General features: G+C 41.6%; 2 protein-coding genes across 2 annotated transcripts; one reads left to right on the forward strand and one right to left on the reverse strand.

Moving 5' to 3' along the window:
- Window positions 1-4427: 4427 nt before the first annotated feature.
- On the reverse strand, window positions 4428-5145 carry LOC147856064 (uncharacterized). Its single transcript, XM_087329001.1, has one exon. The coding sequence runs from the start codon at window positions 5064-5066 to the stop codon at window positions 4524-4526; it is 543 nt and encodes a 180-aa protein (XP_087185127.1). The 5' UTR covers window positions 5067-5145; the 3' UTR covers window positions 4428-4523.
- Window positions 5146-19621: 14476 nt separating this feature from the next.
- On the forward strand, window positions 19622-25217 carry LOC147856065 (DEAD-box ATP-dependent RNA helicase 3A, chloroplastic-like). Its single transcript, XM_087329382.1, has 12 exons — window positions 19622-20140; window positions 20410-20540; window positions 20651-21065; window positions 21168-21266; window positions 21351-21575; window positions 21674-22051; window positions 22131-22268; window positions 22390-22485; window positions 22750-23018; window positions 23102-23200; window positions 23967-24042; window positions 24903-25217. The coding sequence occupies exons 1-11, from the start codon at window positions 19637-19639 to the stop codon at window positions 24040-24042; spliced, it is 2430 nt and encodes an 809-aa protein (XP_087185508.1). The 5' UTR covers window positions 19622-19636; the 3' UTR covers window positions 24903-25217.
- Window positions 25218-25563: the final 346 nt, after the last annotated feature.

A 25563-nucleotide genomic window follows, 5' to 3' on the forward strand; every position in this document is an offset into this window, starting at 1 on the left:
ATCGGACATGTCTTGGAACGCTTCACCATGCACTCGGCCAAGTCTGCTTCGACCCCACTCCCCATTAACCTTCGTCTCAGTGAGACTGCCCGACATCCGGTCCGAAGGGGGAAGATATGAAGTCGGTACCGTATGCACCGGCAGTCGGCTCCCTTATGTACACGATGGTCATGACACGGTCGTGACACGGTCGTAGGAGTCGTCAACAGATTCATGCACAACCCCGGCCGATCGCACTGGAAGGTAGTCAAGCATGTGTTCAGATATCTAGTTGGCACAAAAGACCACGACATTCTTTTCGGCCCGAACTCAACCTCAGGCGTAGTCAGTTACACCGACTCGGACTTCACTGGCTGCGTGGACAGTCGGAAATCAACAACCAGATATTGTTTCAAATTCGGCAATGGAGCAATCTCGTGGAAGTCGAAACTTCAGGAGTGCACATCCACCTCAACGACCGAAGCGGAATATGTAGCTGCGTCTGATGCGGCAAAAGAAGCTTTATGGCTCGGTCGGCTAGAGCACACGTTTCGACAAGTCGACCTTGACTCGGCTCCAGTTGTCTACATCGACAGTCAGGGTGTTGTTGCTTTGTCAAAGAATCTGGTTCACCACAACGCCTCCAAGCATATCAACGTTCGATATCACTTCGTTTGGCACTGCATCATTTCAGGGAAAATCAGTCTCGAGAAAATATCCACAACGGATAATGTCGCAGATGGAATAACCAAGTGTCTTTCAGCAGATCGTTTCCGGTCCCTTCGGCACCATATGGGCGTGACGAAAAATCGGTCCGATTAAAGTCGGACACACAGCATAGGACGGTTTCAGATAACAGACCTCGGTTCTTTGAGGATCTACTTCAGCTCTTCCGACCCGACCAGTTTGGTCTCCTGTCTTCGGATCTTGCCAACTCTAACAAAACCGATCTGTCTGATAAACCTTGTATATACCTGTAATTTTTTAGATAACCCATGTATACGCCCATTACAGGGGAGTGTGGAATACGAGTGTATAATGGCCGTATTCACACTGTCCCTTTGGACATCCCAAGTTTGGGCTATTTCTATATATAGCATAAAGGGCAGTTGCCCTAGGATAGTCACTATATAAAGTGACTTTGTAACCTTTAGTAAAGGTTGGTTGTCATTCTTTATAACTGTTGCTATTGTAATATTTCGTTTTCTTTGTGCCTCTCTCTCTCTCTCTCTCTCTCTCTCCACTTGAATGTGTGGAAAGCTTCAAATATCTTGGCCTTGAAGTTCCTTCAAATCATAGATGGAATGAATGTGCTACACACCGCTTAGAGGCGGGCAAGCGAGCATACTATGCATTTGAGAACACATGCAATCTTGGAGATATTAAGTGTTGGGTCCTCAAGAAATATCTTTTCGACACTTTGGTGACACCGGTACTTCTCTATGGGGTGGAAGTATGGGGCGGTAGCATCCCTAAATCTATGTGGAAAGAGTTTGAAAATGTCCATAAGCATTTTCTTACCAAGTTTCTACAAGTTAAGAAACAAACGCCCTACACCCTCCTCCTCCTTGAGACGGGATCGCTTCCCATTGAGATCATGGCCATGGAAAGGGTTGTTGAATACATGCTTAAGGTTCAAAAAAGTCCCTCACATCAACTTCCTAGAATTGCGTGGGAAGCAAGCAAAAAGATCCAAAAGACGCAGAAAAGCAAAATTTTGTGTTCCGGTTGGATGCAAGATATGGAAAAATGGTTTGGTAGATGGGATGCGAGACACTTGCTTCATGATGCATCATTAGATTCCTCTGTAAATGAGGCATTTTTGCAACGCCATGTATCATGACATGGGACAAATGTGGAGGCTCACGCTTCACACATTATACTACACATGTTGCACCTAACTACAAAACCATATTCTTTGTGGAACGGGGAAATCGTACACATCCATACATGTTAGAGCCCATGCCGTTATCTTCCATTCGAACCATTGCTTCCATGTGACTTAGCTCACATGCATTGCGATGTAAAACAGGGCGTTGGGGTACAAGTGATGAGAGTGGTCGGCTATGCACACTTTGCCCTAAACAAGTTCGTGAGTCTGACTATCACACTTTGATACAATGCTCTGCCTTTGATCATATTCGACCATGCTTTCCACATCTCTTCGATCGAGCCCAATCTTTGCATGAATTCCTCTCACAACCACAATGTGCACTCTCGATTGCAACATTCATTGGTAAAGTTCTTGAACATCGAGAGTCACTACTCACTTTCACACGTATCACGTGAAATGTAATATTTTTGGTCTCATAGGTCATATTTGACCTCCGAAGACGATAATATAATCTATCTATCTATCTATCTATCTATCTATCTCTCTCTCTCTCTCTCTCTCTCTCTCTCTCTCTCTCTCTCTCTCTCTCTCTCTCTCTCTCTCTATCTCTATCTTGCTTATGCGCATACACAGGGTCTTCTTCATCATGAATGTAGCTTGCACTTCCGCATTGACGGCCTTGTCCCCAACAAGGGGGACCGAAGATACAGCTGACTTTCAGTTTGACAACCTCAGCCGAAGTCGAAGGCTACACTGACTCCGACTATGCCAAAAATACGAACAATCGGAAGTCAACATCAGGCTATATTTTCACCTATGGTGGCGGTGTGATATCATGGAGGTCAAAGCTTCAAGAGTGCACGACCCTATCGACCACAGAGGCCGAGTACATAGTAACATCAAAGGCATCGAAGGAAGCGATCTGGTTGCACCGACTGTCTACCGACTTCTCATCCACAAGCCGAATCGGCCAACCATCACCGACCATCTATTGCGACTCACAGAGCGCAATTCACCTCATTAACAATCCTGTCTATCATGCAAAGATGAAGCACGTTGAGGTACGGTATCATCACATTCGGGAGCTCATAACTGAGAAGAGGCTCAAAGTCCGGAAGATTGACACCGAGGTGAACATCATCAATGGCCTGATGAAGCTCCTAGATCAACGCTTCGAAGTGCTAAGGAAAAAGATGGGACTATGACAAGCGACCAAGCAAAAGAAGGCCGAACGAGGAGCAGAAGGTAAGACGAACCGATCGACTTAGACAAGTGAATCTGATTGACTAGCTGAACCAGGATAGACATTATACATACCTCTGCCGACCTGGCCACATGCCAACTGACTTGTAAATATAAGTTTAGATTAATTTTGTAATCTAGGTTTACGGGGGAGAAACCCGAAACACCTATACATGTAGGAAAGAGTACTCCTTTTACGGGGGAGTTTGTTGGTATAAAAGGCCGACTCCTTCCACCTTGTATCCTAGTGTGAACTCATCCAAACAATTAGGGCTTAATATATAAGCAATAACCTAACGTTGTAAAAAAGGATCGCTTGATCATCCTGTACATCGTTTCTCTGAAAGAGAGAGAGAGAGAGAGAGAGAGAGAGAGAGAGAGAGAGAGAGAGAGAGAGAGAGAGAGAGGGAAAACAGAAATAAAGAGAGGTTCCGTTAAAGCTTCATCGGCGTGTGTCTATTATCAGTCCATATCTTCTTGCTTTCCCTCTGTGTTGTTTGTTGAGCATAATCGACAAGTCCTCACATACGTTTCCGCACATATCTGTCCTTCAAATAATTGAGACAATTGAGACAATGACTAGGATGAAGATTTGAAGGGTGTTCCCTAGGGCACATGCGATGGGTCCTACACTCTCTAGTTCAAGTACTTGATGGTCCCACACACGTTTCACAAATGCTCGCATAGTAGTCCACTCATCATCATCATAACTAAGGATTTCCGCATCTACATCAATTAGGGGTGGTAATAGCCCATTTCTGAAACCTTAAATCCACAATCTTATGTCATAATTGGTTAAAGGTGTTGATAATTTCAAAGTTTTTGTATAAGTGTTCTGGATATTCCTATGTAGGTGTATAACTGCCAAGAAATTGAACAAAGTTCTTGTTATCGATATTTTTGACACAGTTGCTAGAATGCCATTACTTTTGAATATTGACAATGCCTCATGACTGTAAAAACTAGAGACATTTTTTATTAGTTCCCAAAATCACTCAGTAATTTTGACAAATTTGTACAACAAAGTAGATTTGGGCTTTCCAAGATTTGGTCATTGTGTTGTGAGGAATCACATGGACTTAAAATGATGGCTTTTGAAATTTAAATATAGATTTGCAAGAAACCTTAGGTTAATATGGAATTTAGATATAGCTTTTCAAGGAAGTTTCTGCTCAATAAAAAAACTTTGCATTAATGCCACAAGTGGTAATCAAGTGGAGATGGTAGTGTTGGATTCAAAAGAATATGGATACACAAACCTTTTGCAATAGTTTTTTATTAATAATCATCATAATCATTGAAGAAACTTATTTTTATGAGTAGTTTTATTATTTAATGGAAGCCCATAATTACAATGGCAAAATCGACTTGATGAAGTAGAATTTAACCTTAAATATAAAAAGCAAAGGAATGTAGATGCACACGAGAACATTTAATACAAACTTATGAAGATGTTAATATAAGACATTCACCAATTAGAATCTTTATTCTTCCATATGAAAACCATGTGGTTTGCATCCTTTTGGTAACATCCACAATGAGTATCAGTCACTTGATGGGCCTTCTCCATTTTATCCCACAATGGTTTGATACCAAAATCTTTCCATTGTGTCAAACATTTATTAGAACCAATATAAGGACTTGAGAATGTGCATATCCACCAATCATTATTTTCAGTTGTGAATGGTGTGCCAAAATCATTGTCATACACACGCAAGCCGATGCCCCCAGAAACACCAGTGAACATGGTGAAGTCGCCATTACAAACAAAAAATGTTGTAGATGACCCTGGAGGAATACTACCAAGTGGTTGTGGCGACCAAAAACGTCCAATGTCAAACCATTCGTCCTCCACTTCAATGCGTTGGTTACTTGACATGTTAACCAACGTTATTTGGAGATATCGTGTCTTTTCATGCACTTCTGATGGTGTTGAGTTCTGGAATTGGTTGACAAGTGCTATTGCTGCTCCCAATACGCTAGCGCCCCTAATTGCCATGTTGAGTGCCATTCCAATAAATTAGTATTATTCAGGTACTAGAAAAAATTTATACCACATTAAATAGTTAATTATCAATGCACTACAAGAGATAGAGATATGACTATTGTCTATTATCTCTTGTATAGTTCATTCCTCTATGTATAGATGTTTACATTAAGGATGTAGGGAGTATATTCTACCAAGATCTTCGTCTTAGAATAAAGGTGTATATTGACATATGTTAATCTATAATTGAAGGTTAAATTGACAAATTATTTCATTACCAATGCAAGTTGGCAGCGCGGAAAGATTCTACTGTCATGATCATTTAACTATACATTTCATTGACATATTAAGATTGGACGAGAAAAAGCCAAAATTGGAACCAACGTAATTTGATACATCTAGTTCTACTAAGTTGTGTATGCTGAAGATTTAAAAATAACAACTATTTAGGCTCTATATTTCTCTAGAATTACCAAAACTTCGGAATTAATTGTGTCCCTAAGTCCATCCAATGCATTGGAAGTTGACATTGTACATCTATAATTGATGCCATGAAATAGACCATTGATGTCACATATCAAATGATGATGCTTGGCATCAATGTAATTCATTCCATAGAATTCTAAATAAGTGACCTTGGCACAAAAATACAATGTGCGGCATCGAATATTGATGCTTTGCCTAAACGTTAGGATCCATGTATCATTTTCAAGTTTTGTATTATTTCACAATTGAAACTAAATTTCAATGCTTTTGATGAGTCGCATTGAAGTTTGGTTTCCTAAAACTTATGACATTGACAATTGAAACTTACACAATATTAGGTGCCAAATTTTTGTGTTGAAGATTTGGAAACGAAAGTTTGATGTGATTGATTGAAGACATTCACCTACATTAAATGTTCACCTTTTCATTTGTTTTACGTGTTTATGTTATACATTAGTGAAGCTTTTGCTACTTATGCCACTTTTGATATTATAAGTTTAGAGTATTTTTCTCATTTTAAGTGTTTCAATCCAATTTTTTTGAAAGAGACCCTTTGCAATGGACGTGGCACAATCCTTATGTGGGTCAAGGAAGCAAAGACATCCCTTTCTTTCACTTCACGACTAGATTGTGTGACAGATTGGGTCGCCACATAAGGTCTAGCACACATACCATGTTTCTCACACAATTGTCACCAAGTTTTGGCAGAAAATCTGGAAACAACAACTGGTGAGGTGAATTATCATGTTCCAATGGATATTAATACATAAATCACTACTAGTTGGCGCATGGCAACGTGGGACCCTTAGTTCTCCTGATTGTGTAGCATGCTCAAATGTAACAGAATCAATCTAATACTCTCTCTGAGGCTACCCAGAGACCCATCAAATATTGTAGGGGGTTGGCCACCTATTGCAATTATGCCAAGTGCAAGAAACAATCAAGTGGGGAAATGTATGTTGGTTATCATGGCAAGCCCCAATTGACAAGTACGAGCATCAAGAGGAGGGGATGACTTTGGTGATAAAAGCACAAGATGTTTTTTTTCCACCATGGACAATATCCACTCAACTCCTATTAATGGAAAATCTCAAGTTGTGTTGAAATTGGTTAGCCCAATAACTCTTTGGATTCTATAGAAACAACAATGTAGATGGTCTTCTCCAACCAAACCACGCATCCAATAATGTTGATGCAAGAGATATGGAGTGAAGTTGTAGACACTCTAAAGATCCAATACGATGGCCTCAAGGGCGGCTTCGATGGAGTTGAAAGACAATGACTAGCCTTCATCCAACAATGGGCGTCCTCTCCCTTTCTTGAGTCAATGGGCATACACATAAGATGGACCTATCGCGTCCCTATAGGGATTTGTATATAACAATTTCATCTTTAAAATTTTATAACTATTGGAAGGAGTTTTTTTGGAAAAAAAATACAAATAAAAATTTGAAATAGTTTTCTCTTTGAGAATTAATTTGTTCAAGGTCTAAACAATGTTTTTTCTCAAAATTGATTGACATTTAATGTGAGGGTTTAGGTTTTAGAGTTTATAGTATTAAGAATAAAGTATAATTGATAACAAACATGGTAGTGAAGTGGGTATGAAAAGAGCATGTGCGAAAAAGGTTGCCTTTTAAGAATAATTTAGGGTTTAGAGTTTCAAAAGGACAATTTAAGGTGTAGGAAGGAGAGGTAGTGGGCGTCTTGGTTTAGGACTTATTGTTTATAAGTTAGGCTTTAGGTTTTAAGGTGTAGGTTGTTCATGGAGTATGGTACTAGGAGCCCATTGAGGAGGTAAGACACAATGCGACTAGTTTAGGCTAGTCAATACATAGATAATTTTTAATATTAGTTTATTAATAGATAGATTAGTGTTGAGAGACAAGCTCAACATGGTCCAGATCGACTGAAGAAGCTCGAAGCCGGATTGGACAAAGGTCGATCAATTAGGCCGGATCGGCAAGGAGCCAACAAGCCATTAGGGCCAATGTTCCTATTCATAGTAATAGAAATATTTTTGGGAGTCAGTTTTAGATGCTTAGTTATGAGCATTCAAGTAATTGTTAGTACTTGCGTCAGCCTATGTCAGAGGCATGTATAAAAAGTGCTCTCTGAGCACTGTTGTATGCATTGAGTCTTTTCTTGTAATAGAATTTTCACTTATTTTTTGCTCACTTTGTGTGTGTGTGTGTGTGTGTGTGTGTGTGTGTGTGTGTGTATTCCTAAGTGTCCTTTGTTGTCCGGCCGAGACGACTGTGTCTCGTTTACAAGGCTTCCACACACATAATCTTTATCATGGTATCAGAGCAAGAGGGTTGAAGATCCTCTATAGCCAACAAAGCGAACAAAACAAAGAGACAAGCTTTCATCTTCCGGACAAGTATAAACATGAACATGGGCAAAGGTATGGGCAACTTTCTTCTGGCGGAGAAGCTTGACAGAAGCAACTACGCATCTTGGTTGTACAAGATGCATTGGTACTTTCTCGGACATGGGTACAGGAGTTATGTCCAAGGACTAAATGAAGTACCACCAAAGCTAGCACACAAAGATTTCCTAGCTTGGGAGCAAGCAACAAGCCAAGTCTTGTAGTGTTTTGCCTCATGTGTCCATGACCAGAGGCTTGGGGGAACCTGAAGAGGGTGTTGAGATGACAAACTCAACATGGGCCAGATCGGTTGTATAAGACGAGAGCCGAATCCGATGAAAGACCGATCCGCCAGAGACAAGTTCCAGTTAGCCGAGATGTCGAGTTCGACAAATCAGCCTGTTGGTATTCTCTTCTAACTCTTACCCCTGAAGACTTTGTACCAAATTCTAAGGATGATGCTAGTGAAGCTAGCACAATTGTGGATAAAGAAGAAATTGGAATTCCAGAAAGTCCGATTTCATTCCGGCAAAGCGAGCCGAATTAGGAGTTGACCCGAAATGGCTAGCCGATTAATGAGCCGGAAATTAGTGGAGATTCAGCCATGCAATCCCCATGGATGAACTCGGACGAAGAAAAGGGTTATAAACACTATCACCCTCAGACAAAACAAGTTCTAGCTAGCCAAGATATCGTGTTCGACGAATCGGCCTCTTGGTATTCTCTTCTGACTCTTACCCATGAAGACTCTGTGCCAAATTCTAAAGATGAGGCCAGTGAAACTAGCAGAATTGTGGGTAAAGAAGCAATTAGAATTCCAGAAAGTCCGATTTCATTTCGGCGAAGCGGGCCGAATGAGGAGTTGACCTGAAACGGCTAGCCAATTAATGAGCCGGCAAGTAGTGGAGATTCGGTAATGCAATCCCCATGGATTAATTCGGACAAAGAGAAGGGTTATAAACACTAGAACCCTCGAACAAAACAAGTTCAAGTTAGCTAAGATGTCGTGTTCGACGAATCAGTCTGTTGGTATTCTCGTCTGACTCTTACCCCTGAAGTCTCTGTGCCAAATTCTAAGGATAAGGCTAGTGAAGCTTGCACAATTGTGTATAAAGAAGAAATTGGAATTCCAGAAAGTCTGATTTCATTCCGACGAAGTGGGCCGAATGAGGTGTTGACCCGAAATGGCTAGCCTATCGATGAGCCGGCAAGTAGTGGAGATTCGGCCATGCAATTCCCATGGATGAACTCGGCCGAAGAAAAGGGTTATAAACACTATCACCCTCAGACAAAACAAGTTCTAGCTAGCCAAGATATCGTGTTCGATGAATCGGCCTCTTGGTATTCTCTTCTGACTCTTACCCATGAAGACTCTGTGCCAAATTCTAAGAATGAGGATAGGGAAGCTAGCACAATTGTGGATAAAGAAGAAATTGGAATTCCAGAAAGTCTGATTTCATTCCGGAGAAGCGGGCCGAATGAGGAGTTGACCTGAAACGGCTTGCTAATTAATGAGTTGGCAAGTAGTGGAGATTCGGCAATGCAATCCCCATGGATTAATTCGGACGAAGAGAAGGGTTATAAACACTAGAACCCTCGAACAAAACAAGTTCAAGTTAGCTAAGATGTCGTGTTCGACGAATCGGTCTGTTGGTATTCTCTTCTGACTCTTACCCCTGAAGTCTCTGTGCCAAATTCTAAGGATGAGGCCAGTGAAGCTTGCACAATTGTGTATAAAGAAGAAATTGGAATTCCAGAAAGTCCGATTTCATTCCGGCGAAGTGGGCCGAATGAGGTGTTGACCCGAAATGGCTAGCCTATTGATGAGCCGGCAAGTAGTGGAGATTCGTCCATGCAATCCCCATGGATGAACTCGGCCGAAGAAAAGGGTAATAAACACCATAACCCTCGGACAAAACAAGTTCCAATTAGCCGTGATGTGGTATTCGACGAATCGGTCTCTTGGTACTCTCTTCTGATGCTTACCCCTGCAGACTCTATACCAAATTCTAAGAATGAGGATAGGGAAGCTAGCACAATTGTGGATAAAGAAGAAATTGGAATTCCAGAAATTCTGATTTCATTCCGGCGAAGCGGGCCGAATGAGGTGTTGACCCAAAATGGCTAGCCTATTGATGAGCCGGCAAGTAGTGGAGATTCGGCCATGCAATCCCCATGGATGAACTCGGCCGAAGAAAAGGGTAATAAACACCATAACCCTCGGACAAAACAAGTTCCAATTAGCCATGATGTCGTGTTTGAATATTACAAAACTTGTTTACCATAACATAAAGAAGTGATTTTGGCAAGAATTGAACTTACAACCTTCATCAAGGAAGAGGCATACCACTTCAACTTCTTCATTATCCTGCTTTCTATTTCTTTACTTTAGGTTTTGTGTTGGTTTATGTAGGCCACCATCTTCTTCTCCGACCTTTGCATCCCGCACCCTTGCAAGCTTCTTCACTCACTTTTTCTTCTTCTCCTCTTCTTCCTCCGCTCCCCCCTTCTTCAGCTACCATGGGAGTGGCTTTTATAGGGGGTCAACCACCTAGCCACCCTCCTTGATGGGCGGTTGTTTTATTTATTTATTTATAGATTCTAGTTTATATTTTTACGTTCGAGAAATTACATAATCACCTTCATTTAATTTTGAACTCCCCTTTTTGATATAATTACATTTGCGCCATGAGTGATCTTGAAGGTAACATTGATCCTTTCGAAGGTTGTATCTTGGGCTTCTGAACTGCGATTCACGAATTGAAAAATCCTACATGCTCCTCATTGCAAGCTCTAGATGGAAATTTTACTTCTAAAGATTTTTAACATTGTTTAGATATCGTGAAACCTCAACTTCACTACACTATTTGATGGCGATCGGCTACATCTCGAAGCTCCAAACGAGGACGGACTTCTGCGAGCATTGTCGTTATGGGAAACGGACCTAAAGTCCGCACTCTCTCCACTACAAGACAGTACGACCCCCCCTGGAGGTTGTACACACCGATATTTGCAGACCGATACCCGAATGGTCTCTAGGCGACGTTCGATACTTCATCACAAGCGTGGATGATTGTACTCGGAAAGTCTGGGCCTATTCAATTAGGTCGAAAGACGAGGCGCCCGAGGTCTTCACTCGATGGCTAGCCGAAGTGGAGAACAGACCAGGATACAGAGTGAAGCCACTCTAATTCGACAACGGAGGTGAGTACACCTCTTAAGCATTCAAACAGTACCTGTTCGAAAAAGGAATATGGCATTAGAGAACCGTTCCATACACTCCAATGGAGAACGACATGGCGGAATGCATGAACTAGACAATCCAGGAGAGAGTGACATCAATGCTACAACATTTCAAACTCAAGCTAGAATTCTAGGGCGAGGCACTACAAACAACCATCTATTTGTTAAATCTATCGCCAACGAGAGCAGTGTGGCTCGAAGTGCTACATGCACTATGGTATGGCAAAGTGCCGACCTACAACAAGCTTCGAATTTTCGAAAGCGAAGCCTATGTCTTTATTCCCAAGGACAAAAAGACCAAGTTGGCACCCCGTGCACTTAAGTGTATATTTCTAGGCTACGGCACTGATGGGGACTTCGCCTATTGGCTACGGGATCTAGAGAACCGGAAAATGATCCGGAGCAGCGATGTAGTCTTCAATGAAGACTCAATACTCTCCGACTCGACTCAGCCAAAGAAAATCTGCAAAAAGGTTACATTTGTGTTAAGAGATCAAGCTCAACTTAGTTTAATTAGTTAGTCAACACATGTAACTTAGTAGTTACCTAGATAGAATCTAGTTAGTGTGTTGACCAGAAGGCCTTAAATAGGATTTTGTACTTGAGTGGGATACATTGTAGATCCACCACTCCATGCTCATTTAATATAGGACTTACACGTTGTACCTATATTCTCCTAGCACATGTGCACCCTTGCACATGAAACCTATATATACCTCATTGAAGGTATTTTTGTATTTGATGATAGTTGATGATATTTACCTTTTAATATACTTTATCATCCCCCGTCTTGTTTTTGTGTTCATAAGTGTACTTCTCTCTCTCTTCCTCTCTCACACACATACGCACACATATCACTTAATCTTCCGCTTAACTTAATCACATAATTAGGTATTAATTAACCCTTAATTACTTACCTAATTCTTAACATGGTATCAGAGCGTGTGGTTTAGAAAATCCACTAAGCCCACCTGACTCCGTGATTATGTGTTCGAGACGCTGACGACAAAATCCGGCTATCGGCTACCGTAGTGTCGCTACGTAGCGCGTGTACGTGATCGAAGGAAGAAAATCAAAAGAAGAGAAGACACTACAATCAACATGAACACACAAATGGGTAGCTCACTCCCTAATGAAAAGCTAGACCGGAGTAATTATTCATCTTGGGAGTACAATATGACCCAATACCTCGTCGGACAAGGGTATTGGAGCTACATCAATGGCGCTCAAGAAAATCGACCCGACTCGAAAAATGTCGACGATGCAACATGGGAGCAAGCGGCAAGTCGAGTCATGTATTGCTTGGCAACATGTATCCATGACCACATGCTTAGCCACATTCGAGACACCAAGACGACTAAAGAGGCGTGTGAGAACTTAAAGAAAATGTTCGCCGCCAACACGACCGCCCAAAAGCTTCAACTCCGACAAGAGTTGAACAACATTCGGCAAAAAGACATGTCCGTGTCGGACTACACCACCAAGATCAAGAGCATTTGCGACTCACTTGTCTCCATCAACATAAACGTCGACGAAGACGAGATGGTTCAAGTATGCTTGGGTGGCCTCGCACAACAATTTGATCCACTACGGACGGCAATCTTGGCGAGAGAAAACCCTCCTTCATTCTTCAACCTCCAATCAATGCTATTGGTCGAAGAGAACCACGTCCGAACCAAAAGCAAGACGTCGGAAGGACAAATGTTCTTCTCAAATTCGGACGGTGGCCGAGGAGGTCACGGCGGTAGAAGAGGTCAATTCGACCCATCACGTGAAGGGAACTCAAACCTTCACAAAAGCCATCGAGGAACCTTCAGAAGAAGGGGGAGCTTCCACGCCGAACAAGGTCAGCAAACGAGGCCCACAACTTGCAATTATTGCGGCAAAGTCGGCCACTACAATGCGGAGTGTCGGAAAAAGAGAAGTGAGTCAGCTTCAACAAGTCAACAACACACGAATTACGCCGTCAACTCCAAATACGATGATTACGGCGGACTATTCGTAATGAGGCATAGAGCGAACTCTATGACGGCCTCCAACTCCGCAAGCACCTCCAACTCGGAAGACGTGTGGTTCGTCGATTCCGGCGCCTCACATCACATGACATCTCACGAAGAGTGGTTTTGTGATTTACGAACGCCGGATCAACCCGGCTTCATAGAGACGGGAGATGACACCACGCACCCCATTCGGCACATTGGCAATGTCCCATTCGGGAAAGAAGGAGAGCAAACTTACATCAAGAATGTCTTGCACGAGCCCACAATAACGAAGAATTTGGTCTCGGTCGGTCGAATCGTGGAGCAAGGCATGCAAGTCCGCTTCAACAACGAAGCTTGTTTCATCGAGAAAGATGGCCGACTCATAGCGAAGGGGCGGAGAGACAACCAAATGTTCATCCTTGATTCGAACGAGGTGAAATCGGCAATGTACGCCAAAGGTCTCAAAACTGAGACTAGCATCGAGTTGTGGCACAAGAGAATCGGCCACATAAACCTCCAACAGCTTCGAGCGATGCAAACGAAGGGAGTCGTCATCGGACTTCCGACATTCTAGTCGAAACGAGTCGACCGAGTATGCGAAGCGTGTCAACTCGGCAAACAACATCGACTCCCATTCCCGAAGGAGAGCCACGCGAGCAAAGGCCTCCTCGACGTCATACACTCGGATGTATGGGGACCAGCTCAAACGTCAACGATCGGCGGATGCCGATACTACATAACCTTCATCGACGACTACTCGCGCTACGCGTGGATCTACCCGATGAAGAAGAAGAGCGAAGTGTTCTCCCACTTCCAAAAGCTCAATCGTCAAGTCGAAAAAGAAACCAGTCAGCACATTCGTTGCCTACGATCGGATGGAGGAAAGGAGTACTTCTCCGACGAATTCACCTCCTACCTCCAAAGTGAAGGCATTCAAAGAGAATTTTCATGCCGACACACACCCCAACAAAATGGAGTCGCTGAAAGGAAAAATCGGCAAATACTCGAGGTAGCACGCGCCATGATGCATGAGAAGCACATGCCGAACTTCTATTGGGCTGAAGCGGCATCCACAGCCGTCTATCTCATGAATCGATGCACCACCAATGGAGTCCATGAGCTAACTCCATACGAGCTCCCTTTCAAAAGGAAGCCGATCCTGTCGCACCTCAAGGTGTTTGGAAGCATTGTGAATGTACGCATCCTGAACGAACAACGATAGAAGCCCGACGCGAAGTCGAAGGAATGTATCCTCATAGGATACTCATCCGAGAAGAAGGCGTACAAGTGCTACAACCCGTCGATGCGAGAAGTTTGCGTAAGTCGAGACGTAGTCTTCGACAAATACGCATCCTAGTACGCACCAGAGAGCTCTTCGACTCCGACTACGCTCGATGCGGATTACGCCGAACAAGAGGTAGAAGCCGAAGATCAACTCGCGCATATGAACGAAGAAAGTCCAATTACGACCGAGCTTAGTGGCCCACAAGAATCTCCACATGACCCAAGCACATCGCGGCCAAGAACGAACTTGGACAAAGGCAAAGGTAAGATGCCCGAATACGAAGTCGATCACCCCGACGACAATGATTCGGATGGATCGGCTCCCTCACTAAACAGTGAGTTTGGTGTACCCATCATGCGGACACCCGGAGTAAAAAAGGCGCTCACATCGGCGAGCGAAAAACTTCAACGCTCTTCTAGAGAGAAGAATCTCGTCATTCGATGTCGTGTGGTTTTTCACACACGATATGAAAACTATGTAAAAAAAATAATGAAATAATTATTTTAGATTAGATTAGTAGCTTGTTATAGGAAGATGGATGTCTCAAGAGCTTCAAAACGCATTTTACTAGATACAAAATGGACAACTACATATCAAATTATGAGAACATGAAGTTTGAGAAGATAGGGAAAATAGAACTATGTTTTATCCCACATAGATAGGAAATTTAAGGCCCTAGCTATATAAGCACATTGAGATCCCTCATTTTTAATTTGTGCTAAGAGCACTTTGGCCACTTTGTCTAGATGGATGAATGTGGCCAAGTTACCAAAAAACCAAATTGGAACCAGTCGGAAAGCTAACCGGAACTGGCTGGAAAGCAAATCAGAATTGGCCGAAAAGGAAACTAGAACTAGCCGGTAAGCAAATCGGAACCGGCCGGAAAGCAAACCAGAATCGGCTTGTAGACAAACCGGAACCAGCCAGAAAGCAAATCAGAACCAGCCAGAAAGCAAACTGGAACCAACCGATAATCAAATAGGAACCGGCAAAATCGGCACTCGGAAACCGGCGATCGGACGAGGCTGGACGCGGACTGGATGGATTGGATGGGCGGCGATCGAGACGGACAGATGATAGGATCATGTGGTTAATTAAAGTAAAGTAAAGGTCATGTGGACGGTCGCATGCAACTAAAAGTAGAGGCCATGCAACTAAAAGTGGACATGCAAAGTAACATGGAAGGCTATAATCAAGGGAGAACTCCATATATATTCCATTTTTTTTTCTAAACACATCCTCTCTCTCCATATTTTATTTTCTTCTCCTTCTTAGTTCCCTTATCTTATCGAAGCAATAACACTCATAAACCATAATTTTCCATACGGAAGCCATATCTCTCAAACCCCTAATTTTTCTTTTCTATTAATCTCCATAAGCTAAAACTTTTGAATCCCAATCTTGGGACATATTGTAATTTCTTTTCCTTTGTTAATGAAAATTATTAAATTTCTTATTTCAGTTAATTGTTAAAAATATAAAAGCACGAATGTGATGTCCTCTGGTCAAAGGCCCCAAGGTCCTGCCTCAAGTTCACGTGTCCTCGTCGTATTTTCGCGACATCAGCTCGGCTACAACGAGTATATGGCTCATCATTACGCCTTCGTGATGAAGGTAGCGGCCGAACAAGAGCCCAAGAGTTCCACCGAAGCGGCTTGTAACCCACGATGGGTGGAAGTAGTCGACCTTCACCCACACACTACAAGCCTTCGTCACCGGCTTGAGGGGGAGGAACCGAGATTGCCACGACGAGGAAAGCCGAAGGCCGGACGGAAGCTGCACAAAAGCCGACATCGGAAGCCGAACAACGCCGAAAACAACGTCGGATGTCGGATGCCTCACACTTGAGCTTGAGGGGGCATGTTGAGAGATCAAGCTCAACTTAGTTTAGTTAGTTAGTCAACACGTGTAACTTAGTAGTTACCTAGATAGAATCTAGTTAGTGTGTTGACCATAAAGCCTTAAATAGGATTTTGTACTTGAGTGGGATACATTGTAGATCCACCACTCCATGCTCATTTAATATAGGACTTACACGTTGTACCTATATTCTCCTAGCACATGTGCACCCTTGCACATGAAACCTATATATACCTCATTGAAGGTATTTTTATATTTGATGATAGTTGATGATATTTACCTTTTAATATACTTTATCATCCCCCGTCTTGTTTTTGTGTTCATAAGTGTACTTCTCTCTCTCTTCCTCTCTCACACACATACACACACATATCACTTAATCTTCCACTTAACTTAATCACATAATTAGGTATTAATTAACACTTAATTACTTACCTAATTCTTAACAATTTGACTACTGGTGAACTTGAACAACTTGACGTCAAAGTTGAACCCACAACTTGAACAACTTGACATCAAAGTTCGGCCTTCCTTCATGGAGATCTAAATGAAGACATCTATATGTCTCAACTAGTTGGCTTCACGGTGATGGGGGAGCAAGGTCACCTCTTCTACAAGTTGAAGAAGAGCCTATATGACCAAAAGAAAACGCCACAGATGTGGTATCAGAAGTTCGATACCTACATCCGACAACCTAGCTATAACCAGTCAGACATCGACCCATGCATGTACATTCGGCAATTGCCCGATGAGTCCCAGATCTACATGATCCTATATGTTACCGATATGCTCATTGTAGGGAGAGGGAGCAATCAAACCGAAATCGGAAGACTGAAGCGGAGCCTTCATGATAAGTTTTCAATGAAGGAACTCGAACAAGCCCAACATATCTTGGGCATGAGGATCGATCAGAATCAAATGACTAAGACTCTCTGGCTCTCCTAGTCCAATTATATCTGAAAAGTTGCTTAGAAGGTTTAGCATGCAAAATGTTAAGCTGACACCGACTCCGCTCCCAATGTCAACACGACTAACATACAAGGACTCTCCTTTGACCGACAAGGAGAGAGAGCTCAATGGAAAGATACCCTACGCATCAGTTGTAGGAAGTATCATGTACGCAATGGTGGCGACCCAATCTGACCTTGCATATGTCGTAGGGGTTGTTAGCCAGTGTCGTGAAGATTTTCGGCAATGGTTTGAAAATCACATAAAACTATAAAAGGATGGAGGTCTTGAAGAGCTTTCGGATTCACTTTACTACATAAGAAACGGACATCTAAGTGTCAACTTATGTGGGTATGAAGTTTTGCAAAAGAAAAAAGAAAAATAAAACTGTGAAATATCCCACATAGATAAGAAAGTTAAGGCCCTGGCTATATAAGCACATTGAGATCCCTTATTTTTTATTTGTGCTAAGAGCACTTTGGCCACTTTGTTTAGATGGATTTATGTGGGCTAAATTCCCAAAAACCGATTGGCATTAAAATGGAACCGGCCGTTAATGAAATCGGAATTGGCCAGAAATAAATTTGGAATCGACTGATAAACTGGAAACCAAACCTAAACCAGCCGGAAAGCAAACCGAAACTGGCCGATCGGCGGCGAATCCGGTGACCGATGGTAACCGGCGGCCGGCGGTGACCGGATAGATATATAAATATATATATATATATATATACAACCCCAATTGTAATCTAGGTTCATGGGGGAGACAACCCCAATTATTTGTATACATTGGAAGAGTAGCCCTTTTACGGGAGAGTTTGTTGATATAAAAGGCAGACTCCTTCCACTTTGGTGTGAACACATTCTCCAGTTAGGACTTGAGTATATAAGCCCAATGGAAAGGTTGTAAAGAGTGAGAGAGTTACAAAAGAGAAATACAAAGCTTCCATTAGAGCTTAACCTTGTCTATCTTGCTTCTTATCATCCCCAGCTTGAATATTCCTATTTAATCTGGCTATGTTATTTGTCGTACACTAATATACAGGTCCTCAGCAATCTTTCGCAATCCTTTCTTCATCACAAAATACATAGGCATTGGTGCATCATGATTATTTGGATTTGAGAAAGGCCATCAGGGATGTACAAAAATGCTTGTTTCAAAAGAATAACGCATCATGGCAGCTAACGTGTTGGATCTCAAACAAAAAGCACGTGCTTGATCAATATGATCCAAGACACCCTAGGGAAAGAATTCATACAAATATTTGTATTGGAATGACTACATATTGTACTCGTGGTCTTATGCATGCCGCCACTTAACTATGATGCATAAGTTGCCACTGGTTGATCACGCAAGAAAGGTATCCATAAATGCCTTCCATTTCCATTTCCATATGAATTATCATTTCTAAGATACTGAACTCATACTAGGAAGAAAATAGCTTCACACTAAGGTGGCATGAATGCTATTGTTTTGGTTGTAAGGAAAGGTGGCATCACAAACAAGCTACTTAATTTGGTCGATATGATGAATGTTTCTCAATCACTTGATGTAAGGCCACCAAACAACATCATGTTCAACCCTATTTGCAACATATGGTTTCCAAATAGAAAGTTATTATCACCACATAAACTTGCCAAAAGATGAGAGACTTAATGACACAATCGATACTAGCCTCTTCATCACCCAACCACCCATTCTAGCGTCATCTCACTCGTTCTCATATTGAGGTTCAAGGAGGGCCTATATAGTGCACAAAAGGGGGCGGTATATTTGTTTAAGATAGACCATTTGCATGTTCGACTATATCCAATTCGTGCATATGTAAAGATTTGACGTCCGTCACTAAAATGGCATTTTATAGCGAACTAGTAGGCACACATACATCCGAACTGATGCCAACGACTAGTAGTATAAAGCAAGAAACCTAAAGAAAGTGTTGGGACTCAATGCCGACGTGTTCTTCAGTAGAACGGTAGAAAAAGCAACTTCCCACGCATGGCTTTAGGGTACATAGTACATACATGCATACATATGTACGTACGTACGTACGTACATACATACATACATACATAACACGTGTATGTGTGTTTTGTTTGTTCAGTTGGGGTCAACTTCCTTCCTTCCAATATAATTTCTTTCTTACTCTCTATTCATTCGTCAGAGACTAGAGAGAGAGGGCTGACCGAAAAAGAGGGTTTTAAGCTTCTACTTTAGTTTACATATTTAGGGTTTTAAGCCCAGACTCCTCTTCCTCTTCCTCTTCCTCTTCCTCTTCTTACTGCTGCTGCTCTTCTCTTGGAGAGCCCAAGCGCAGCAGCAGCAGCAGCAGCAGCGACTGTACTGTACGGTACTGTACGGTACTGTACTCTATCTTATTCCTCTCTCCGTCGTCAGTCAGAGGGAGACAGACAGACGATGGCATCTACAAGAAACTCTCAGATGCTGGCGCACAGAGCCTTATCTCGGCTACTAGGCCCCAAGCAACCATCTTCTTCTTCTTCTTCTTCTTCCATCAGAAATCATACAGCACTAGATATCGCTACAAAGGCAGCATCGGCATCATCTACAACAACACCAACAACATTAACAAGAAGAAGAAGAACAGAAACTTCATCAGAGAAATGTGCTGTGTCCGCATCTCCAACCAATTCTCCTTCTTTGTTCTCTGCTTCAACCCTGCTGCTGCCTTCTCAAGCTTTGCTCAGAAGGAACATTCACTCATGGAACTCGCCTCATTCCTCGCTTTCCACTGCATTCGCATTTGAACATTCGGTAAACGAGAGTCAAGAGACGAAGAAGAACAGTAGTCCTTCTGCTGCAGTTGGCGGTGAAGGGGTGGAGATATCGAAGCTTCCTATATCTCCTTCACTCATCAGCGGTCTTGCAAAGCGAGGCATCACTAGCCTCTTCCCTATACAGGTTCAAGCTCCGTGACTTTTCCTCGGATTTTAGAGAGGAGAAAAAATCAATTTGCCCGGCTTCATTGTGAAGGAATCGGTGTTATCGGTTTTCTTTGCAATCAGCCTATTTTTCCAACCATTGACAAAAATCTAATACACCAAGAAGCAGTAGAAGCCTCAGTGAATTTCTGAATACATTTGGAAGGCTTCTTTCTTTCTCATTTACAGCAAATTGAATCGTCAGTTCGAATCTTGTTTTTGGTGCTGATTTATTGCTTTCTTATTCAGAGAGCTGTATTGGAACCAGCATTGAAGGGACAAGATTTAATAGCTCGTGCTAAAACTGGCACAGGCAAGACACTGGCATTTGGGATTCCTATTCTTGATAGGATAATTAAGGAGAACGAAAAGCGGACCAGGTTTTGCATTTAATTGCGTGAATAGACTTTAAACATTAAAGTTTACTATTTAGGGCACCGCCTCTGTTAAAAATGAAATATTATTATCAATATGTTAAATGAATTGGCAGAGGCTATGGAAGAGCACCTTTAGCAGTTGTATTGGCACCTACTCGGGAGCTAGCCAAGCAAGTTGAGAATGAACTGAAAGAGTCAGCGCCCTCGATTGAAGTTGCATGTGTATATGGAGGAGTTTCCATTGATATACAAGTTCGCCAGATACAAAGGGGACTTGATGTGGTGGTAGGGACACCTGGTCGAGCTATTGATCTTCTCAACCGTGGTGCTTTAAATCTTGGAGAAGTTCAGTACTTTGTTTTGGATGAAGCTGATAGGATGTTGGCTGTGGGTTTCGAGGAGGATGTAGAGAAGATTCTACAACATCTTCCTACACAGAAACAAAATTTGCTATTTTCGGCTACTATGCCAGATTGGGTTAAGAAACTTGCTGGGAAATATTTGAAGAATCACATCGTGGTTGACTTGGTAAGGAATAGTTAGTGCCTGCCTAGTTTCTGTAATGTTCATCGTATTTATGATTCATTAAGCAGTTTTAGGAATCATGTCTTCACTTCTGTTTCGAGGTAGGTAGGTAATAACGATGAGAAGCTAGCAGAGGGTATCAGGATGCTTTCTATCTCTACTACACAAGCAACAAGACGGCCAATGCTGAGTGATCTGATTACGGTAAACCCTAAACTACATTGTGTTTATGGATAATAACTTTCTTTCATTATCGAGTAAGGAAATATATGACTCTCTTTGTCCCAGGTCTATGGTAAAGGGTGCAAATCCATTGTTTTCACTCAGACTAAAAGAGAGGCAGATGATGTTTCTTCGTTCCTAGGACAGAAATTGGGTTCTGAAGCCTTGCATGGTGACATTTCCCAGCATCAAAGAGAGAAGACTCTTAAATCATTTCGGGATGGACGTCTCAATGTTTTGGTAGCGACAGATGTTGCGGCCCGTGGTCTCGACATTTCCAATGTAGACCTTGTATGTCTTCTCTTGAACTTCTTGCAGTTTGACTCAATGATATATAATCAATTGTGCATAAGCACTTTTAAATTTTATACCATATCTTTCTTACATAGGTTATCCATTATGAGCCTGCTAACGATTCGGAAACATTTGTTCATCGCACTGGACGGACTGGTAGAGCAGGCAAAAAGGGTACTGCTATTCTTATGGTGATGGAACAGCAAAGAAGAACCATTGATTCCCTTGAGCGAGAGCTTGGTTGTAAATTTGAAAATATAGAACCCCCCACCCTTGAAGATGTTGTAAGGTCTTCTGCACATCAGGCAGTTACCAAGATTGAGAGCATTTCAACTGATCTAAGAAATGTATTTCTTTCAACTGCCGAGAAGTTGATCGCTGAGCATGGGCCAGGAGCACTTGCTGCAGCTATTGCTCATGTGTGTGGCTGCACTGAGCTTCCTACATCACGATCCTTGATTTCCTATGAACAGGTAGTGTCCTTGTATTGTCTTCTAATAACCGTGAGAGGAATGAAATGTGTCTGAGATCCATTTTCTTTTATATCACCAGGGGTTTATGACTCTAAAAATAACTCGACCTGGAGGACAGCCTATTACCGGAACAGAAGCAGTGACACAATTCATATCAAGAGTTTTTCCATCTGCAGTAAGCAGTATTGGTAAAATTCGTATGTTAAATGAAATTGGGGTCAGTTCTCCTCTATTCTCTTCTGACTTTTTAAATGGTACAGTAAGGAATGCTGCTATCATGAAAATGTTGTACAAGGAATTACATTTTTGACAAAATTGTTTCGATTTCCTTTTGACAGCTCCAAGGCGCAGTTTTTGATCTGCCTGAGAAGCTGGCGAAGGACTTGCTGTCAATGAGCATCACAACAGGAGAAGTACTCGAAGCACCACCAAAGGTTTTGAACATTTAACTAATTCTTGTGTGAAATAACACACATTGAACTTCAGGTGTACCGCTGAAGTGAGAAATAGTTCTCCTTCCAGTATAAAAAGCTCATCCCCTGGACCTGGTTTTTAGCTTTATTTGGAGTTAATGTCTTCTTCAACTTTAGGGCGTATTGTTCTAGTGACTGTTTGATGTCTCAATTCCTTGAATTACATTGTCTTTCCATTTCTTTTCCTATATTATATTTTTCTCATATAACTTGTAATTTAAACAGCTGCCAAGAATAGTAGAAGACACGTTTGGTGGTGGTGGATATGGTAGAAGCTTTTCACCTAGAGCTCCTGGTGGGCGCTTCAATTCTGGTGGATTTTCTGGAGGTAGCAGTTGGTCTAGCCCTAGCAGATTTCCTAGCTCTAATGGAGGAGATTGGTCCTCCAGACCTAGCTCTCCTGCTACCAACAATTGGTCTAACAGATCCAGTTCTGGTAGCAATGATTGGTCCTCGAACAGATCTAACAATGGCATGAATAGTTGGTCCAACAGGTTACTTTTTGCCCTTTTATTGCTGTTCATGTGGTTTTGTTTTTGTTTCTGGGATAAGCCGTTGCTGATGTCTTTTGATTCAGATCTTCGGATAGCAACAGCAGTTGGTCAAATAGGTCATCATCTAGCTACACAGGTTCTGTGTCCAGTAGTTTTGGATCTTTCAGCAGTTCTGGGACCAGGTATGTTTGGGTTGCTTCTCAAAGAAGAAAAATATACGATGCTATTTTTGTGATCCCTCTCTCATAATCACCCCCTCATAAAGATCCACTCACAGACATGTGTTATTTTCATACATTTCAAACTGACATGTATATATCATAATGACCCATCATTCTCAGAATGGTAAGAAAATTTGGAATTGAAACAATGCATAAGCTGATCTTGAGTTTATGTTATACTGCTGCCTCTTTGTGTCTTGCAAATTTTAACCCATTGGGAATCTTGAATTAAAGAAAATCAAGTAAATAAAGTGAACGTTGCTATTTATATTTCTGTGCTTCACATCTCAAGACACCAGTCTTTTGCAACTAAGGGAACAAGATCTATGGGTAACATTCATAGGCCCTATTAATACTAGAGTGAATCTTCTTCTGGAAGTGTAGACTGGGTTGAGGATTCCACTGATCCTAGCCAACACAATCTCTTTTATAAATATATAAATTCCCAGTTCTGGACCTTGGCAGAATCTGGTCATGTTGGTGTTAACTCTGAAGAAAAACATACATAACACTCTACTAGTACAAGATAAGAAGCACTCAAAAAGCTGGTTTTACACTGTATTAGCAAGAAAACAGACGCTCCAAAACAGTTACATATCTCTTTATTTTTTGAAGTTCCAAAGTGGCAGCTCATCTGTGGTGTGAAAGAATTAACATTAATTGAATAAACCTTCAAAAGCAGATTAATCGTTGTATTTTCTAAACTTTGGAACTTGCTAAATTGTAGCTCAAGCGAGGTGAAATGCCTGAGGTGTGGTAAACTTGGCCATCGTATTGGAGACTGCTATGAGAAGCTGAATTGAGTAAGATATGTTATTGCACTTGAATACTTGATTATCAGCACTGCACTCGTCTCTTCGTTGATTATAATGTTTACTTGGTTGTTGGTGTAGGACCACTTGTTCATAGCTTTTTTCCCCATGATTCACACTTTTAACTAATGGCTGTTAGATGAATCCTTGAGTTTTCATTTATAAATGTTACAATGTTTGGGATCTATGTTTTTCATAGATCACTTTATATTTGGTTTTCCTTTCCTTTGAAATGTTTGTTTGCCTTTATGAGTTTTCTGTATGCTATCCGCTGGTATAGTATAATTTATTTTCTTCATTTTTCTTATGCCCACTATTGTGAGATTTAGTGGTTGGGTTCAATTGGATCTTGTACCTTCAAAACATGATATTATTCCCAATAGATCAACTATTCTGTGCACTCCTATCTGTATGCTTTTTTGTGCTTTGGGAAACAAGCTGGTGAAATACAATCAACATTGTGAAATCTGCACTCAGCTGCCAAATGTCATATGTGGGTTATTTATCTCTTGCTCAAGTACACTTGTGTGGGCGTGTTAAAGAGTCGGATTGTTGGGAATGCAATCCAAAACGGGTGGTAAATTCCATCCAAGACTAAATATTAGCAAGAGACCGATAGTGAACAAGTACCGTGAGGGAAAGATGAAAAGCACTCACGCTGGAGACCTTGAGAGGGGATCTCGATCTAACAACGGCATGTGCTCATGTACCTTCAACGCACTTTCTCCCGCTTCAGTGTTATAGTCTTGTTGAGATTATTAATGAGGGTGCATTCATGCTTCTGGTTTGTTCCTGAGTTATCATTTTCTTGCTTGGTTAAAGTGGATGCTGGTTTGTCATTGCTAATGTAGGTTGATGTACAGATAGAGCTCGGGAAGAAGTCATGATTATTGAGATGTGGACAGTCTTCGTTTATCCTACAATAAACTGGCATTTTTAACACCAATTTCTGTGAATGTGACTCAAATATTCAAAGTCATTTTTGCTATTGTAACTTCTGAAATATACCGATATCTCTAGGAGATCAATTTTGTTTATTATTTCTTGATCAATAGACATTCATCTGCTCAGATTATAATATAGCTGGGGCCCAGTTTGTGGGCATAATAATTATAATTTCTGTCAGTGTTATTTTGGGGAGGAGCAAACTATTGGGATTTTCATTTCCCCTTTGTAGGCACCATCTGTACCTTGATTTAATTATTTTTTGAATACATACCTGAAATGTCATGGTTGCTTATCTTAATCCCATCACTTGACAAAAGGAGGTGAAATCCTCAACTATGGAGAAATGGAATGCTGTCTGATGCTTTCTATCTTGAGTATACTACACTAATAAGCTGTCTAATCCAAATGTTCAGCAGTCGAAAGAATGCTGGTGAAGACCATACTTTTTCATTTGTGCAAAAAAATAGCTACGAATTCAGGAAATGGTTGAGATGTATCCTTCTGCCATCTTCTGTGTTGCTGAGGGCAGCATGATTTAGACGTAAAGATCTTTTGTGACACCAA

Source organism: Azolla caroliniana, unplaced genomic scaffold (assembly GCF_043228905.1).
Source record: "Azolla caroliniana isolate FFs.n. ecotype wild unplaced genomic scaffold, voAzoCaro1.0.p SCAF_13, whole genome shotgun sequence".
In the NCBI taxonomy this organism is placed as follows: domain Eukaryota; kingdom Viridiplantae; phylum Streptophyta; class Polypodiopsida; order Salviniales; family Salviniaceae; genus Azolla; species Azolla caroliniana.

What these genes read in the sequence shown, in the direction of transcription:
- LOC147856064 (XM_087329001.1), bottom strand. Translation starts at nt 5,066, where the DNA reads ATGGCACTCAACATGGCAATTAGGGGCGCTAGCGTATTGGGAGCAGCA.
- LOC147856065 (XM_087329382.1), top strand. Translation starts at nt 19,637, where the DNA reads ATGGCATCTACAAGAAACTCTCAGATGCTGGCGCACAGAGCCTTATCT. An exon ending in ATCACATCGTGGTTGACTTG is followed by an intron (nt 21,066 to 21,167) that starts GTAAGGAATAGT and finishes GTTTCGAGGTAG; the next exon opens with GTAGGTAATAACGATGAGAA. An exon ending in TGCTGAGTGATCTGATTACG is followed by an intron (nt 21,267 to 21,350) that starts GTAAACCCTAAA and finishes TCTTTGTCCCAG; the next exon opens with GTCTATGGTAAAGGGTGCAA.